The 18,019-nt window shown below is 38.0% G+C and overlaps 1 protein-coding gene across 4 annotated transcripts in view; it reads left to right on the forward strand.

Moving 5' to 3' along the window:
- The window catches only part of NPNT (nephronectin), a 76,055-nt gene that overhangs the window by 11,489 nt on the left and 46,547 nt on the right, over positions 1-18,019 (forward strand). For 2 of the 4 annotated variants that reach the window (XM_047718142.1, XM_047718144.1), the window contains exon 3: positions 6,554-6,604. The exons of the other annotated variants lie outside the window; for them this stretch is intronic. In XM_047718142.1, the coding sequence (XP_047574098.1) occupies positions 6,554-6,604 (51 nt within the window). The remainder of the gene's footprint in view (positions 1-6,553; positions 6,605-18,019) is intronic. 4 annotated transcript variants of the gene reach the window in all.

Here is an 18,019-nt window from a genome sequence, read left to right on the forward strand (position 1 = left end):
CTGAAGTTTGCTGTATTATTAAAGTCTAGCCCATACCTCTCTCTCTTTCCCCTTCTCTTTATATTTCTTTCCTTCCTTTCATGTATTTTAAACATCGGTCAACGCTTTGTACAGTGTGTATCCAGAGTCGTTGTGATTGGAGTGTAGATAGATGTCTCCTGTGATCCAGTATAAGGAGGTTCTGTCAATAAATCAGTGGGAGAATTTTTTTATATTGATCTTGTATGAATTACTTTGTATTCATTGGATATCAGTATAAAAGTTCATCACCGGGGCGCCTGGGTGGCTCAGTAGGTTAAGCCGCTGCCTTCGGCTCAGGTCATGATCCCAGGTCCTGGGTTCAAGCCCCACATCGGGCTTTCTGCTCAGCAGGGAACCTGCTTCCTCCTCACTCTCTGCCTGCCTCTCTGCCTACTTGTGATTTCTCTCTGTCAAATAAATAAATAAAATCTTTAAAAAAAAAAAAAGTTCATCACCATTTTGCTATGGTCTTATTCATCTCTAAGCAAATTGTGGCTTGGAATAAGAGATGAGGCATAAACATTGCCTCTAGGCATCATTTATCCTACTTGAGCTGTTCCATGAAATAGGGCCAGTGAACTCAGAAACAACAAACTCCTTGACCAGTGCTCATTTCCCCCAAAGCTCTGGATTGTTACAGATATGCAGAGGAGCCCAAATGACCCTTAGTTGTTATTCCAGTTTCCCTGGATCTCATGAAGGGCTGCTTTAAATAAGCCTCTTAGGCCTGAATAGACTCAAAGCAGAATCCATGGTAGGTATTCTTCATGTTCCTAACCTGCCTCAAATTTAGCTCCTTTTCGCTGGGGTGTGAGGAAGCACTGATTCTCCTGCAGTCATGAATCCCCAGGGTCAATGGAACCTGAAACACTGATAGACACATGTCCTCAGAGAGCCTGTCTCTTAAAGAAAGATAGCTCAGTGTGTGTCTTGAGAGGGCAGTAATCCAGGAAGTATCCCATTTCCTTGGGAGAAGCAGACAAAGAAAGCAGAGGCTTTAAATGCCTCTTCACAGGGATCTGTACCAACCAGGAATCGAACCAGTCTGAGAACTGTTACCCTGTGTCAGTCAACCTGGAAGGGAACTAAGGAGCTGACATTTTAGAGCCCAAACCTTCTCTTCTGTCATGGGAACAAATACATAATCCGTTATCAAAGATAATAGAATGCAGCCAAAATAATTTGGCTTGAAAAAGTTTCGAAATGATGTCAGTCATTACAACCATAGGAAAACATTAGTGGCATAACCTATTGTGATTCACAGTGCATCCTTGGGAATCTACCAGGGCAAATTAGTTGCAGAATGTACACCCACTTACTAAAAATTGATGTGTTACAAAGTATAGAGTTCAGTTAAATAATATCAAATTAAATAAATTTTATGTTTTAAAGCTGTAAAAGTTTTCAGCTTTCTCATTTCATCATTTAATTAATAGTGCATAATTAAAGAGATAATTGTGGTCATAATAGAATTTCTAATAAAATTACTAATGAAGCCAGTATAAAAGAGTACATTAAAGCCTTAATCAGATAAAATGTTATTATGTGTGGTAAAATAGTGCCAGATATCTATGTGTTCATTCCATATTCTTTCATAGATTCTCTCAATAATTTTACTTCTAACTTAGTCTAATAATAAATAATATGAAGTGAACTTGTTATTGTCATTATGGAAGGAAAAAGATATGAATAGGCAAAGCAATTTCTTTGCTTTAGAATATAGTAGACTTTGACGAAAAAACCCTCTTTTTTATTTATATATTCATTATAAATTTAAAAACTTATAATTTATTAGAGACCCTCATTTTCCACCATACACTGACTAAAGGCTGGAGAGACATCCTTACTTATGTACTAGATGTACGGGGAGAGGCAGTTTGAGACTGAGGATTTGCCATCAGTTATTGGCACGTGGATAACCTAGAGTCAATTAAATTTTAAAATGGAACACTTCATTTGGTCAGTATCTTTTTAACCATTCTGTAGATTAATGATATAAATTCTCCAGAGCTGACACGTTTTCCTATTGTAACATCATCCTATCACAAGGTTAGGGTTGCCTTTTATAGATAGTACTGATTTATGGTGAGATTTTAGGAAATACGTCATCATGGATTAAATTTACACTGGTATACACAAAGGAAGAAACAATTGGAAATTTCTGGATTTATGCTTACCTTGTCAAAAATAATGTTGTTTTTCAAAAATATTTGCCTTATTTTCATACATTAGGGTTCTCAAACTCAGTTCCTAGGAGAGATCCCTAAATGGTCAAAGGTATGTGTTGCGACATTTACAGAAACTAGTTCCACAGATAGACTATCCAAATATAAGTTTCCTGCCACCCAAAATATTTTTCTAAAGCCTTTGGTACTATTTTATTTCAATGTTAAGATTTGTAGGTGCTTAATAATTACCTGCCAAATGTTTGCATGCCAATAAATAGCAAATAGGGGCGCCTGGGTGGCTCAGTGGGTTAAGCCGCTGCCTTCAGCTCAGGTCATGATCCCAGGGTCCTGGGATTGAGCCCCGCATCGGGATCTCTGCTCAGCAGGGAGCCTGCTTCCCTTCCTCTCTCTGCCTGCCTCTCTGCCTACTTGTGATCTCTGTCTGTCAAATAAATAAATAAAATCTTAAAAAAAACAAAACAAAACAACAACAACAAAAAAAAACAAATAGCAAATAGAAGAAACACAAATTGCAGCTCACACTTAGCTATATATATATATTTTTTAACATGCATGGGTATTTATAGCTGATTTTATATCCTACACATTTACTATGGTAATAGTTTCTATTGGATAAATTGTCCCATATTCATATGATTGCATAAATACTTCATGGTGTTTCACATAGATAATGGTGGTTCAAAGTCCTTTGTCCATTGGATTTTTATTTTTATTTATTTATTTCTGGATTGAGTTTTAAAATCATCAGTGAATTAAAAGGTTCATCATATCTTGGTTACTATGGCCAAGAATTAAGACATTCCCATATATAAACATTCCCAACTAATGCAGAATTACTTTTTGGGGAAACTATTTGGGGAATTGGGGGAAAACTATAAAGAAATTATTTGTAGATATGTTCGGTTCTCTAATCTTCTGTTAGATTCTGATGAATTCTATAGCTCTAATACTTAAAAAGTAGTGGTCTGAAAGTTGGGATTATCCAAAATACTTAAAATGCTATTCATGGGATCTCTTGTCCTGGATCTTGGAGTCTTAAATATCTGGCATTGGATAGTTGTCTATGAATAGAGTTTCCTGGGCTAATATAAATTTTTTTTTTTTTTTAAGATTTTATTTATTTATGGGGCACCTGGGTGGCTCAGTGGGTTAAGCTGCTGCCTTCGGCTCAGGTCGTGATCTCAGGGTCCTGGGATCGAGTCCCACATTGGCCTCTCTGCTCAGCAAGAAGCCTGCTTCCCTCTCTCTCTCTCTCTCTCTGCCTTCCTCTCCATCTACTTGTGATCTCTCTCTGTCAAATAAATAAATAAAATCTTTAAAAAAAAAAAAGATTTTATTTATTTATTTGACAGAGAGAGATCACAAGCAGGCAGAGAGGCAGGCAGAGAGAGAGGAGGAAGCAGGCTCCCTGCCGAGCAGAGAGCCCGATGCGGGGCTCGATCCCAGGGCCCTGAGATCATGACCCGGGCCGAAGGCAGCGGCTTAACCCACTGAGCCACCCAGGTGCCCCTAAATTTTTTGACAATGAGAAATACAGTGTGAAATTTAAGGTTGGGTGTAGAGAAATTTTTAGAGCTACTACTTTTCCTAGCTGCAGATTATGGTTGGGAGGTAGGAGGACAGGGTCAGGCAGGACCTTTCCCTTTCATGCATGTACCTGGCATTTGTGACATGTGAAAATGTGCGTATGTCATGCTGTGCTCTTTGCTTAAGAGGCATGTGTGACTCCTATCTGGGGCATGTGGTAATTTTATCTGTCCTATTAGTCTGGGGTATTTCATTATTTCCTTTTCAAAGGTTATGCTTGGCCTAACATTTGGGCATTTTATAATTAAATTTACAGTAAACTGTATTCTAGCAGATAGGCATACCTTTGGATAATAGATGGGGGGCCAGTTCCTTAGGGCTTTCTTAGCCCTCATTTTTTTTTAATGTCCAATTTCAATTCTGAAAACCTGTGTTTTGCTGGCTAGGAAAACTAATCTCCAAATGGTTTAGTTTCACCAGATTTAGCTAGATAGATTTAATTTAATTAATAGATTTAGTTTCTCATAATTTCATAAAAGCATCAGAGTGCTTGTTATTTTTTTTTCTTTATTTGACATACAGAGATCACAAGTAGAGAGAGAGGTAGGCAGAGAGAGAGAGAAGAGGAAGCAGGCTCCCCACTGAGCAGAGAGCCCGACGCAGGGCTCGATCCCAGGACCCTGAGACCATGACCCGAGCCGAAGGCAGAGGCTTTAACCCACTGAGCCACCCCGGCACCCCAGAGTGCTTGTTATTTTTAACCATGCCTGTTATCAGTGAGAACCCTCAGCAAAGTGCATGGTATCAGCATTCAGATGAACTGAAGCAGTGGTTCGGGGCAAGTCGCAGGAGAGAGCTCTAGACTCCTAAACTATGAGTGGCTTTGCTGTCAAAGTCGCATGTGTTTACTACTGTGGCTGTTTACAGTGGCTGTGAGAAACAGTATCAGGAGATGATGGGACAGATTTTTCTATATTATTTGCTACTAATGAATCCTATTTTAGCACTTCTTGCAATGGAGTTTATACCATAAAAAATACATGTAGGGTATTTATTTGGGGCAGCTTTCACAAAAATTATGGTGACCGCTGCCTGTGAAAATTTCCTTATGCATCAATAGAAAATAGACCTCAGAAACTTCTTGGAAATAATCAACTCTGGGTTTAACATTGCTGTGATTTAAAATGCAGTTTTGTATAGTTTTAAAATGCAAATTTAAAAATAGGCGACATGGGCTAAAATTTCATGCTAGAAATCTTATTTAATGGACACACATATTGATACCATAAAATTTACTAAATCTTTGTGTGTCAAGGCTGATTCATATTAAGTATGAGACATGCGACCCAACTTTAAGATATTATAAGACAAAAATAAACTATACAGAACTGTTTGGCTGCTTAGTATTAATGTAACTAGTTAGAAAATAATGATGTTTGCTATTCTTTATTGTTTACCTTTATTTAAAACCATTTAATGTATTTTTCTTGATAAATTAGATTATTCAAAATTGGCAACTAAAGAGTATTAAAGAAACGGTATCCTTTTATATTTTCCCTTTTAATACCTAACCATAACCAGTTTTCCTTAATATGTGATCCAGAATGTAATTTGCAATTTATGCTTTGATTTACTTTCAGCTTTTTGCTAAGATTGTACTTGATATATTTCACTATTCTATTTTAAGAAATGTGTTAACATCAAGATATGGTGAGTTCTTTTAAAATTAACAACATAAACAACAATAGATACAAAACACTACTTAGTTATGAACCTAATCAATGTGGGAAAAAAACCTCTAACAAGCAGATATATATATATATATATATATATATATATATATATATATATATATATATAAAACAATATGTGGGCCTTGAAAAATACAGAACAATCATTCTGGATCAATAGTTAAATTATTACTTTAATTGAATCAATTTGGTCTTGGACTATTTCTCTTCTGCTATTATCCCAAAAAAGGCTTCATTCACCTAATTTTGATTTACGCAAATAAAAGCACAAATCAAAAATAAAAGTGAATATTTTATGCTTTAAAGAGGGAAGGTGTTAATTCACAGAGAAGTAATAAATCATCTCTTCCCTTACCTCTAGGACCTCTAAGCTGGTCAAACCCTAGCCACGATTAGTATTGTTTCAAGATTCTTCCATTTACTTTCGTTAAACTGGGTTATTTATGTATCTTCAAGTGAAATGGCTGAGCTTTCACGGTAATTCTTGTTGCTGTTGACAACCAAAGCAGCCATGCAAGAAGAAAATGCCGTGGAAGGAAAGAAAAAACAAATCTTAACATTTCCTCCCCAAAGTTGGAGAGAAAAGGGAACACAAAGTATGTAAGAAACAGGTAAGTAAAGATCTATCAATTAAAAAACTACCAGCCTTGGTTACTAATTGATCCGAAGTTTTAATTTTTTTCAGATATTTTGTCCAACACTCATTTAAATAAAAGGATACTGTCTCTTGGAACCAAAATTAATATTCTGAAAATGAAAAATTGGATTGGAAGGTACAGTGCCGCAAGAGGTCTGAAATACTCTGATTTAGAATTTGGACTATGAAAGAATAGCACAACTTCAATTATTGGTTAATATTTTTGTTACAGAACGTTTTTGAATGACAAAATGGTGACTAAAATATTACTATTTTAAACATGTCCTAGATTTTTTTTTATTTCAGAAAAGCACTGAGCGTTGAATATGTGTAAGTCTCCGGGAATGTAACAAGTTGCTAAATACCCAAGTCCAGCCTCCTTACAGAAAAAGATCTGGAATTTCTTTTTTTGGACATTTGTTTTGCAGCTTTCTACGTCTTAAGACAGAGACTAGCCAGGATAAGGTGCCAGCTCAAAGGTTAGATGAACATATTTCTTGAACTAATTTTGGCTAATCTATGTCTCAAAAGGCATAACCTCTAGATAATAACTTTACAGAGCTATCAATAAAACTTAATATTAGTTGTGTTTTTGAGTTGCCAATTTTGGGGAAAACTATGTTTTTTGGAGATGTGTTTAATTTCGTTCATAATTATACAAGTTCATTTCATTTCAGTTATTACATTAAACTTTTCCCTTTCAGTTTATAATTCCTTTCTCCTGTCTTATGAATTTAATAAATTGACCTCCATTCTAACCTAAAGGACAGTTTATATTTTTAATACTTAAGGAAGGAAATTAAAAAAAAAAAGTCCACCAAATGAAATTACTAACACCAGCCTATCATTAACCTGAGGGAATTGTATCTCATATTCACTAATTCTTCTTGGAAAAATTCAGGTAAGAAATATTTTTATTGTATGAAGTATATAAGATGTTATAGTCAGACCTATGAGTATTTATGTTATATTGTCTTGGTACATAGAAGGTTCCTTTTAAAAAATATTTTTGGAAGTGAATAATGTCACTTAATGAGTCACCTTTATGGCACTTTAGTGGAAAATTTTGGTGAAATACGTGAAATTCTTTTTGATGGAATGGGGGCCAAGAAGACAATGTACTTTAAACTGATAGGTGAAAGATACTATCACATGTTTTTAAGAGAGGATTTCAGTAAAAACATTTGGGGAAAAAAATTGATAGTGCTAGAAATAAAAGTTAAGGAATTTCTTTGTTCAGGGACACCTAAAAAATTCACAGTGTATGTGTCTCATAAACTGTTAAGAGTCATAGGATTAACTAGCAGAGATAGGGCTGAGGTTAAGGAGGCAATGCCAAAGAAAAGTACAGTGGATTTGAACAGGAGAGGTTTGCACGAGTACTCTTATGCATGGATTAAAAAAAATACAGTATAGTACTATAAATGTATTTTCTCTTCCTTATAATTTTCTTAATAACATTTTCTCTAACTTGTTTTATTGTAAGAAAACCGTATATAGTGTATAACATATAATATATAATACATATAGCATATGCATATATACATATAATACACAGTATATAACACATATAGCATAAAACTGTTTATGTTATCAGTAAGGCTTTCAATCAACAATAGGCTATTCGTAGTTAAGTTTTGGGGGAATCAAGAGTTACACACAGATTTTTGACTGTAGGCAGGTTGGCACCCCTAATCCCCATGTTGTTCAAGAGTCAGCTGTAGAATGTGGGCTTTGTCACCAACAGATCCAGGTTCAGAACCTCTTCCTGGGACTTACCAACTGGCCATGAGTGCCTCACGCAGAACAGTTCTTGATAAACGTTTGCTATTATTAGCATGTGGTCAATATATAGAATATATAGAGAGAACAATATATAAAAATATATAGAATACTTTGAATACCACCCTAGTGTTTAATTAGATTCCATCCTAATACTCACGGTATAGCATGTTTTTAAGTACATTTGTTTATATGCCCATCTTTTTTTCTTTCTTTCTTTCTTCTTTTTTTTTTTTTAATATTTTATTTATTTATTTGACAGAGAGAGGTCACAAGTAGGCAGAGAGGCAGGCAGAGAGAGGGGGAAGCAGGCTCTCCACTGAGCAGACAGCCCGATGCGGGGCTCGATCCCAGGACCCTGAGATCATGACCTGAGCTGAAGGCAGAGGTTTAACCCACTGAGCCACCCAGGCACCCCCCCATCTTTTTTTCTAAAAAAATATTTATTTTTTTAGATTTTAGTGGAAGAGTGTGGGGTGAGGTTGTGCAGAGGGAGAAGAAGAGAGAATCTCAAGCATGCTCTGCTCTGAGCATGAAGCCCAACTTTGGGCTCGATCCCACAACCCTGAGATCATGACCTGAGCCAAAGTCAAGAGTTGGACACCTACCCGACTGCACCACCCAGGAGCCCCTATATGCCCATCTTTTATGAAAGTAATCAATTGGAAGTAGGAGATTTCCCACATTATTCATTTCTAAAATTAAACTTTCATTGAATAGCTGTCTGTGTTTCTGAACCATTCCTTTCTCACTTCTCTAATAATATCCATTTGCAAACCTCAAGAGTAGAGTCTGGTTTTGATTAGCTAACCAAAGGAAAAGGAACTGGAAGGAAGTAGAACATTTAGAGTTGCTGTGGTTTATTCCACAAACATTTCAGAGCTTACTAGAAGCAAAGAGCTAAGTTAGGTGCTGGGAGAGGTACAAAGAGATCCATAGACTCTTGATTGTGAGGAGCTAATTTGGTAAGATGATTGTCTCTTATTCCTTCCAGGATTCTAAAGTAGGAAAAAGTGGCAAAGAGTTGAGGTTGCTCAGAGGAAAAGACCCTTCTTGCTGGAGAGGATCAAAGATTTTATGGACTTGGTGGGGTTCAGTTGAGTCCTTCATTGAACAGTTTTATTTATATATATATATATATACACACACACACACACACACACACATACATACATACATACACACTGAGTGCTATTACCTTCATGGTATCTCTGAACTACAGATAACCACTTGCAGATACCATCTTTATAAGATGAAGCTCTAGGTATCCATGTTGTTCACTGTCCGTGTTGAAGGCCCACATATTAGGACAATACTGGGTGAGAGGTGTGTTTTGATCTAGGATACTGCAAAAACATATCTTAGGGGGCAGGATCCCAGCCCAGGTGTGATGGAGTAGTGGCCCAACTAAATCCTGAGGGATAAGTCAGGTGAAGGGCACCCTGGCCAGACAGAAAAGTGCATTGAAATGTTAGAAGCCAGAGTGAGGGGGTACATTCTAGGAAGTGTAAGCACCCTACTCTGGCATGGGGTATGTGTTTGAAGGGCATCAGATAAGAGATGCAGTGGGAGAAGTAGCATGGGCTGACTCATGGAAGGCCTTTGATGTCATCTTAACTAGATCAGCCTTTGTCCCAAAGTTGCAGAGGAACATTATAATGATGTTAAACAAGGAAATTACATAATCAAATTTATATTTCAGAGGTTGTAAGTTGGGCTAATAGGTCATATCTAGTATACAGGTGAATTTAGTCTCATTCACAGAGTATTTTAACATTTCTTGAAATAGCTGCCAATATTTCACAGGAAACATGGATATCAGGGTTTGCTGAAAAATCAGTAATCCTGCATTACTGTAAGGAATCAGTGGACTGGAGGGGCTTAGCAGCTGTCTCATTTGGAAAAAGCATGTAGGTCATTGCCATGGGGCTCACTTCTTCAGGGCAAATGCCTGGGACCTGTAGGTACTGAAGGTTGTGAGGCTAATTTCTGAAAGTTTTCCTGATTGGCAATTTAGAGAATAGCTTTTTGAGACTTGAGACTTGAGGCTATTACAATAAACCTGACAAGTTAGGTTTTATCGTAAGTAGTAGAGGTAAGAACGGAGAAAAGAAAATTCAAAGATAATTTTAAAAAGGGAGGTAGGGCACCTGGGTGGCTCAGTCCTTAAGCTTCTGCCTTCAGCTCAGGTCATGATCCCAGGGTTTTGGGATAGAACCCCACATCAGGCTCCCTGCTCAGTGGGAAGCTTGTTTCTCCCTCTCCCACTCCCCCTGCTTGTGTTCCGTCTCTTGCTGTGTCTCTCTCTCTCTCTGTCAAATAAATAATATATATATTAAAATTAAAAAGGAGGGAGAGAGAAGCAGGCAGCATCAGGACAGTGGTGGGGAGCTTGGGCTTTGCAGACAGCCACTGTTGGTGTGGCAGCCACTGCCACTCAGAACTGTGTTTTTGAGAAACTGACTTCACCTTTCTGAACAAGAGCTTCTTTTTGGGAAAATACAGCTGAGAGCCCTCCCTATGAGGTTTTTATGAGGATCAGATGAGAGAGCACTTGGCTCAGTAACTGGCTCCATGTTAATTCACATTCAGTAAAATGGTGGCTTTTGGTGATGATGGTGGTTGTGGAAAATGACGAAGGTAGAATCGAGGTTGGTGTCCATGTTCCTGCTGTGTTACTCAGTGACCTAGAGAACATTGAAGAAACTGCAGATGATGACTTCCACATCGGATGTGGTATGTTCTGAGGGCTTATGAGACTTTGCAGTGGAGGGTGTGGTCGTGGTTGGATTCTGGGTCTGGAGCTCGGGGGTGAAATCTGAGCAGGGCTGAGGCTGTGATTTGATGATCTCTCCAGCACTGTCCTCCTACACAAGGGTTCCCTCCCCAGCTTCTTCAGTCAGCATTGATAAGCATCGCCGCTGTGTTCATAGAGGATCAACTTTAGACGTGTATGAAGACTGGGGGAGAGGTAAAAATACTGTGTTACATATTGGCTGAAGTGTTACCTACTCATTTTAAGTTTTTGAAAAAAAAAAAAAATCCTTTCCAGTTTACCATTTTGCCTGGGAGAAAATCACCCTGTATGAATGATATGCCCTGTTTCCCCCCTTTTGGTTGGATCACTATGACTCCTAATTCTAAGCAAATATTCAACTAAAAGTGAATCATTGTCAGGAATAAGTGACTACACTTATTTTGGAAGTTTGTGTTCTTTCTTAACTGAATATACTGAACACCAGCCCTGCCTCAATTCCTGGCTTAGATGCTACCTTCTCTTCTCTGCCTTCCTTACTTCAGCAGGGAAAGGTTTCCTTTCCTTGCTCTACACTGAGTTATAACATTTGCATAGAGCCTGTCTCATGCCTCCCTATGCTGCGGTGACTTGTGGATCTATGTCTTTGGTTTTCTCCCAGACTGGTCGTTCCATGAAGCTGTTCACTGTGTCTTCCGCATCTTTCAACCCAGGGCAGTAGCTTCCTCTGCACCCTGTCCAGTTCAGCTCAGCTCAGCACACTTTTGAAGATGTAAGGATTAGACACTTCTGTATATAAGGGACAAAAAAGATAAATAGGATGTAATCTTAATAACCAGATTGTGGTTTTCAGAAAGGACAATTTACTGGGAAAATGAATATATTTAATTTGCCTATCTTATGACCTATGTTATAGATCATAGATCTTAACTCTTGATTCAGATTACCAAAAGAAGCCAATTTACATGCTTGAAAATGCATAAAATATAATCTGTGGCATCTGCTACCAACAGTCCATTGATTATTCACAATGATGGATAGACTCCTGATTCTTTGAGGCCAAGTACCTCCAGGCTGACACTGCCTTCACTATGAAGGACTATTTTCTGCTATCTAGACCCTGTCACAGTGGACTTCCCTTGTATTTCTAGACCTTCTGCTGCTTCATGTGTCTCTGGATTTGCCTATGTCGCTGATTCTTGAATGGAAGGCACTTCACCCATCCATGTGGTGAATTCCTCCTCATCCATTAAGATTCAGTTCACATTTCCTCCTGTAAGCCTTTCCTGACATTTTTTCCCTATCCTTACATCTTTGCAGAGAAATTCCTTCTTCTATATTCTCTTAATACTTTGTACGCCTGTCATGTCTATCTTTGCCAAGAGACTGTATGCTGTTTCAGAGCAGGTACAGTGTTTTAAAGAGCTCAAAATTGGGGCGCCTGGGTGGCTCAGTCGATTGAGCATCTGACTCCTGATTTCAGTTCAAGTCATGATCTGGGTGTCCTGAGATCGAGCCCTGCACTGGGCTCTGAGCTCAGCGGGAAGTCTGCTTGAGATTCTCTCCCTCTCCCTCTGCTACCCCTGGCTCTCTAAAATAAATAAATCTTAAAAGATAAATAAAGAGCTCAAAGTGTAATGGAACTAGATAAAGAAAATAACTATGTAATAATCATATAGCATGATGTGTATATATTTATATACATCTATATGTATATAAACATATAAATAATTTATGATAGAAGTATGCTTATAAAAGCACTGAGAGGCTTATAGAAAGCACTAAGAAGGGCTTCAAACTCAGAATGAGGGTCTAAAGCAAATCTCCGAGATGGTAACATTTAATCTGAGTACTACTGAAGCCTGAATGAGTATTAGTCCAGTCGACAATGGAAGGAAGGACATTTCCATGGAAAAGCATGGAAGTATCGGAATACGTTGTTTTCTGGGAACTGCAATTTGTTGGTATACATGTGGATGTGATTGCAGAGGAGGCTGGTGGGATAAGCAGGCGTCAAGTCAGAGCTGTGGTGTCAGCGTTTGAGTCACTAGGATGAGCTAAGTAAACATGCCCATGCGAGGAGTCAGTGACTGAGTGAGAGTAAGGAGGAGAGTGCAAAGTCAAATCACGGGTTTGTGAGGTCCCTCTAATTGTAGGTCAGGACTGTTTGAAGTCCACAGTACTGAAGGCTGGGAGGCCACCGTGCCATCACTTACTTAACTAGTCCTTGATTGATGGTCATTTAGGTGGTTACTCAATTTTTGCTTATGCTTCTTCATTAATAAATTTAGAACAATTAATGAACTAATGTTTTCTTAAAAAACAAAATGAAAACCCAGGAGGCCAAACTGACAAATGCCTCATATCCTGTAAATCTCTGCATAGTCACAAAAGTGATTCCATTTTTTTAATAGTAAGTACATGGCTCAACTCATTATATATCAGTGGCTCTTTTAAACATAGGGATTTTGATTGCTGGTGAGAATAGTTACATTAAATTTTGCTGGCTTTTTGTGATGATTGCTCAGTAAGCCTCAACATTACTGCATCATCTCCTCCGCTGAAATAAAATAATTTTTAACAAAAACAAATATTCTTCATTATATTCTAATGAATTCTTACATTACAATGTCAGATGTCTTGTAGATTTCTTTTTGCTCCTTTCTGAAACCTTTTCTGAGTCTCTTAAACTGTAATTGATCATTTCCTCTTCTGTATCCTTTACATGCGTCTGTAGGAAGACATCTTTGCTTACTTCTGTTTCCTTACTAGACTTAACCCTCTTGAGGATGAGGACATGGCATCTTACTGTTTTGTATTCCCTCAGTTCTTAAAACAGTGTCTTAGACACTGCTACTTTTTCCTCTTTGCCGTCCTTATAATACTCATTATAGCTAGCATTGTATTGAGCCCTTACTGTGAGGTGGGTACTGTCCTAAGTACGTTATTTGGACTTTTCTCTGTTGACTCTCCCAACAACTCTATGGCTAAGTTCTATATGCACCCTGTGGGTTTACTATTTCTTTAGTAAAAAATGGGAATTCTGGCTACTTTCTCTGGTTTAACCTATGGTATGCATTTTAGAGCAGAGAGAAGCTGGGTAATCTGCATAGGTCATATGTTTCCTAAATAGTAGAGCTGCGACCCCATGGGTCTCAGCACCTGTATGCTTAAACCCCTCTCAAGAGTGCATTGATAAGTGAACAGTGGCTCACAAGTTAAGTAATAATATTTGTCAAGGTGTGCATATTATTCTACTGGTGTTTTTATAACTTTTTCCCATTTTTGTATTTGAAAATTTTCAAATCCACAGAAAAGTCGAAACTATAGGAACAATAAACACCCATATACTCTCCATGTACGACTATTAATATATTGTACATTTTTTTCTCTCTCTTTCACTGAACCACTTGAAAGTAACTTAGAGACATAATGGCACATAATGCTAAGTATTTCAGCATGCATTTCCTGAGAGCAAGGACATTTACCTACAAACCACAATATAATTATCATACATAAAAATTTGAACATAGATACAATGATATCATGTAATAAACAATCTATATTTACATTTCCCCAACTATCTCAATAATAATTTTTATGGATTTTTTTCTTTTGTATCCAGAGCCAATCAAAGATCACTTAGTACATCTAGTTGTCATTCCTTCTTGGTCTCCTTTGATTTGGAACAATTCTTCCACTTCCCTTTACTTTCTTTCTCCCTCTCTCTCTTTTTTTTTTTTTTGCTTCTCGACAATGACATTTTTTGAAGAGTCTACGTCAGTTGCTTGGTAGAATGTTTCACAGTTGATTCAGGCTAAATTTTTTTTGCAAGAATATTACAAAGGTGATCATGTATTATGATACTCCCTTTCCACACGATGTAGTTCTGTTTTTGGTGATGCTAAATTTGATCACTTGATTAAGGTTCTGTCCCTTAGATTTTTCCACTGAAAGTCACCTTCTTTTTATAATGAGGAAACTGTCAGATGATACATTGAAGCTGTTTGAATATCCTGTTTCCCAACAAACTTCTAACCAGTGAAAGTTTTAACATCTGTGGATAATTTTTGCTCAAACCAATTAATTCAATGGTGGTTGTAAAGTCACCTTTTTCAAGTTCTGTCATTCATTCCTTCTACATGTTAGGTGGCATTCTTCTGTAAAGAGGAACTCTGTCCTGTTTTAGAATCACTTTGGACGTATGGATTCTTTTGTTATTTTATCATTACCAAATACTGTCCTTATTTTCCCTGGTGCTCAGATTATCCCAAATTTGGCCAGTGGGAACATCCCAACCAAGCTCCTATATCCTTTTCATACGTTTCCATCACTCTTTGAATTCATCCCTGCTTTTTATCACAGCAAAATATTCCAGCCTCCCTGACTCAGCCCTGATTCCTTTTATTGTAGTAGGTATTTAGAAAAAAAAAATCTGGGGCTAGGTATGCTTATTTTTGCTCTTAACCTAGTTAAAAAACAAAACAAAACCTACTTCACACTTCTAAATAAATAGTAACCATTTCTTACGTGTTCATAAAGTCTCATTTGGCATTAATCTAAATTCTACCTTTGTATCACATTAGAAGCAGAAACATTAAAATTGCAAGTAAACTCAAAATGATAGCACTTTTTAGAAGATTTTCTAAGTGGAAAGAGATAGTGCTTAATTATGTTAAACAGAAGTTGGTATGAAATACAAAGGTGCAGATGCAGGCACTTATTTTCTTTGGTCAACTTTAAGAATTAATAGTAAAGTAGTGAGGGGTGCCTGGGTGGCTCATTTGGTTAAGTGTCTGCCTTCGGCTCAGGTCATGATCCCAGGGTCCTAGGATCGAGCCCCACATCTGTTTCCCTGCCCTGGCCTTCTCTCTCCCTCTCATCCTGTCTTGCTTAGGGTTTTTCCTCTCCTGTCACCTCCAGAGCCAATCAAAATGCTAAGCTTTCTGGCCTTGTTCCTAACACAAGAAGAACTAGGAGACTGACCATGAGATGGGGATATGAATTTTTTTTCTGAAATTGAGCAAGTCAGTTAACTTTCTGTGCTTTCATTTCTCTGCCGGTTAACTGAGTATAAGGTCTGTCTCTCTCTTGCCTTTTATGGATATTGTGGGAATGAAACCAGTCACAGAAAATGTGTTCTGTATCACTGAGAGCATTTAATACATAGTATTTTGTCATGATAACAATCAGAGGCACTTTTATTTCAGTTTTTACCACAGCAGGAATTCAGATTTGAAAATAGGATAATGGACACCAGAGTACAGAATATTGCGAGGGCTGCAGAGTTGTTTTCCTCTGGAGATCTTAAAATCCACAGAATTTTTTCCTCTGGATTTGGTTGTACTGATGACATGGAGTAGGTGAAGGCCCTTTCCACTGGAGCACTATGGAATTCTGTATCCCATCCTTCGGCCCCATGAGTACAGCGCTGAGCTGTTTCCTGTTCTTTCAACAACTGTGTCTCTTCCAAGGCCAGATGCCCCGTGAAAAAGCTATTCCTCCTCATATGTTCCTATTTCCTCACAATGAGTTCTTCCATAGCTGGGTTCTCCGAAGCTTGTGAGATGTGATGAGAGCTCTCTGAACTCTCCCAGTTTTGTATCTGTTTGTTTTCCTGCCTGTCCTTGCCTACTTCTGTATCTCCTTTGTTTCTAAATCACTCACCCTGGAGGACAAGGATCCTTGTCCTGCTGTATCTGACAAGCAGCTTGATGTAGATGGCAAAAATCACAAGTGATGCTTGAGACTCTAAAGACAATCTTATTTACATTAGAAAACCCTTCTGAAGTTCCTAACGACAGCTGTGGTTGAATTGACTTTTCTCTTGTCACTCTCCAGAGCCACTGCCTGCTTGGGCATCTCAGCATGTCCTGATTTCTTCAAATGTTGGTACTTGACACCCACCATAATTGGTTTACATGAGAAACATTATATAGAACTGAGGTGGGAGTTCTACTGTCCCTTAACTTATTTGAAAACTCATTTCATGGGTCTCTCAGAACCCCCGTTACATCAGGATGAATTTTCGAGGGTAAGATTGTGGATTGCAGTCCCACAGAAGAGATGTGGAAGAGCTATGCCTGCTTTGCCAGTTGAGATGTGTTTCTTTTTCTAGTTCAAAAAGTGACAGAGAGGTTATTTTAAGGATGCTTTGGAGATGATGCTGTAAGAAAGTTAGAGAGTAAATTTTGTGTGTGGTTTACCCCTTTGGGCCCATGGGACCCATCCTGCCTTCTTTCTCCCCTTTCTTCTTTCATCTCCTTTCTCTGAGTTCTTGGTAAGTTTGGGCCAATGCATTCTAGCTGCACAGCTAATGTTTCATATCCTCAGTGACTCTCTCATCCCCACTCCCCGACACTCGCCTAGTGTAATACATATATGTAACAAATGTTCAACGTATGTTTCTTGAATCCATCGCAGACCCAATGCCAGCAGGATAATAGGAAGAAGTTCTTTTATGCAACATTTTTCTGAATGTTTTCTTTTTGTAAGAAAAAAAAAATTGGTGATACCAACATTTTGAATATCCTATCCCATTAGTAGCTGTTGGCTAATATATAGGTCCTTGGTCACTTCAGTGAACAGTCTTTTGGGTAGAAGTGCAGATAGCAGTTTGTTTGAGAATTACACCCTAAGCATGTAGGAAACATTAACTGTCTTGGCCTCTTGGAATGTGTGCATTTGATGTGCCCAAGATTAGGGCGCTGAAAACAACAAGAAAGGGAGGGGGCAATAAAAACTTTGTTCCTCTGCAGCACCTGGAAGGATGATAAATGGATGGTCATCAAGCTAGTCAAGGGGTCAGAAGGCAAAACAGCCTACACCTGGAGTTTGTTTCATAACCTGTCCTCTTCTCAATAAACTTTTCATGTTCTTTTTTTTTTTTTTTAAGATTTTATTTATTTATTTGACAGAGATCACAAGTAGGCAGAGAGGCAGGCAGAGAGAGGAGGAAGCAGGCTCCCTACCAAGCAGCAAGCCTGATGCGGGACTTGATCCCAGGGCTCTGGGATCATGACCTGATCCGAAGGCAGAGGCTTCAACCCACTGAGCCACCCAGGCACCCCAACTTTTCATGTTCTTAAGTGGTACTTCCTAAACTACTTTTTCATGTTTTTAGAGATATTTTCAAATTCCAGCTATGTGGGGGGATTATTAATTCAACTCACACTTACTGATTTTGAGATTTTATTTTTGTTAAATTATGACACTCTGGGTGCTTCAGTGATAATTGATTCATTCAGGTTGTGTTCATATATAAATGTTAAAAATTATGGCAAATCTTTTTTTAAGATTTAAAAAACTTTAACTTGCATTTCTTGGTTATGGGGCCTGGAAATTACATAAAGACTGG

Source organism: Lutra lutra, chromosome 2 (assembly GCF_902655055.1).
Source record: "Lutra lutra chromosome 2, mLutLut1.2, whole genome shotgun sequence".
NCBI lineage: Eukaryota > Metazoa > Chordata > Mammalia > Carnivora > Mustelidae > Lutra > Lutra lutra.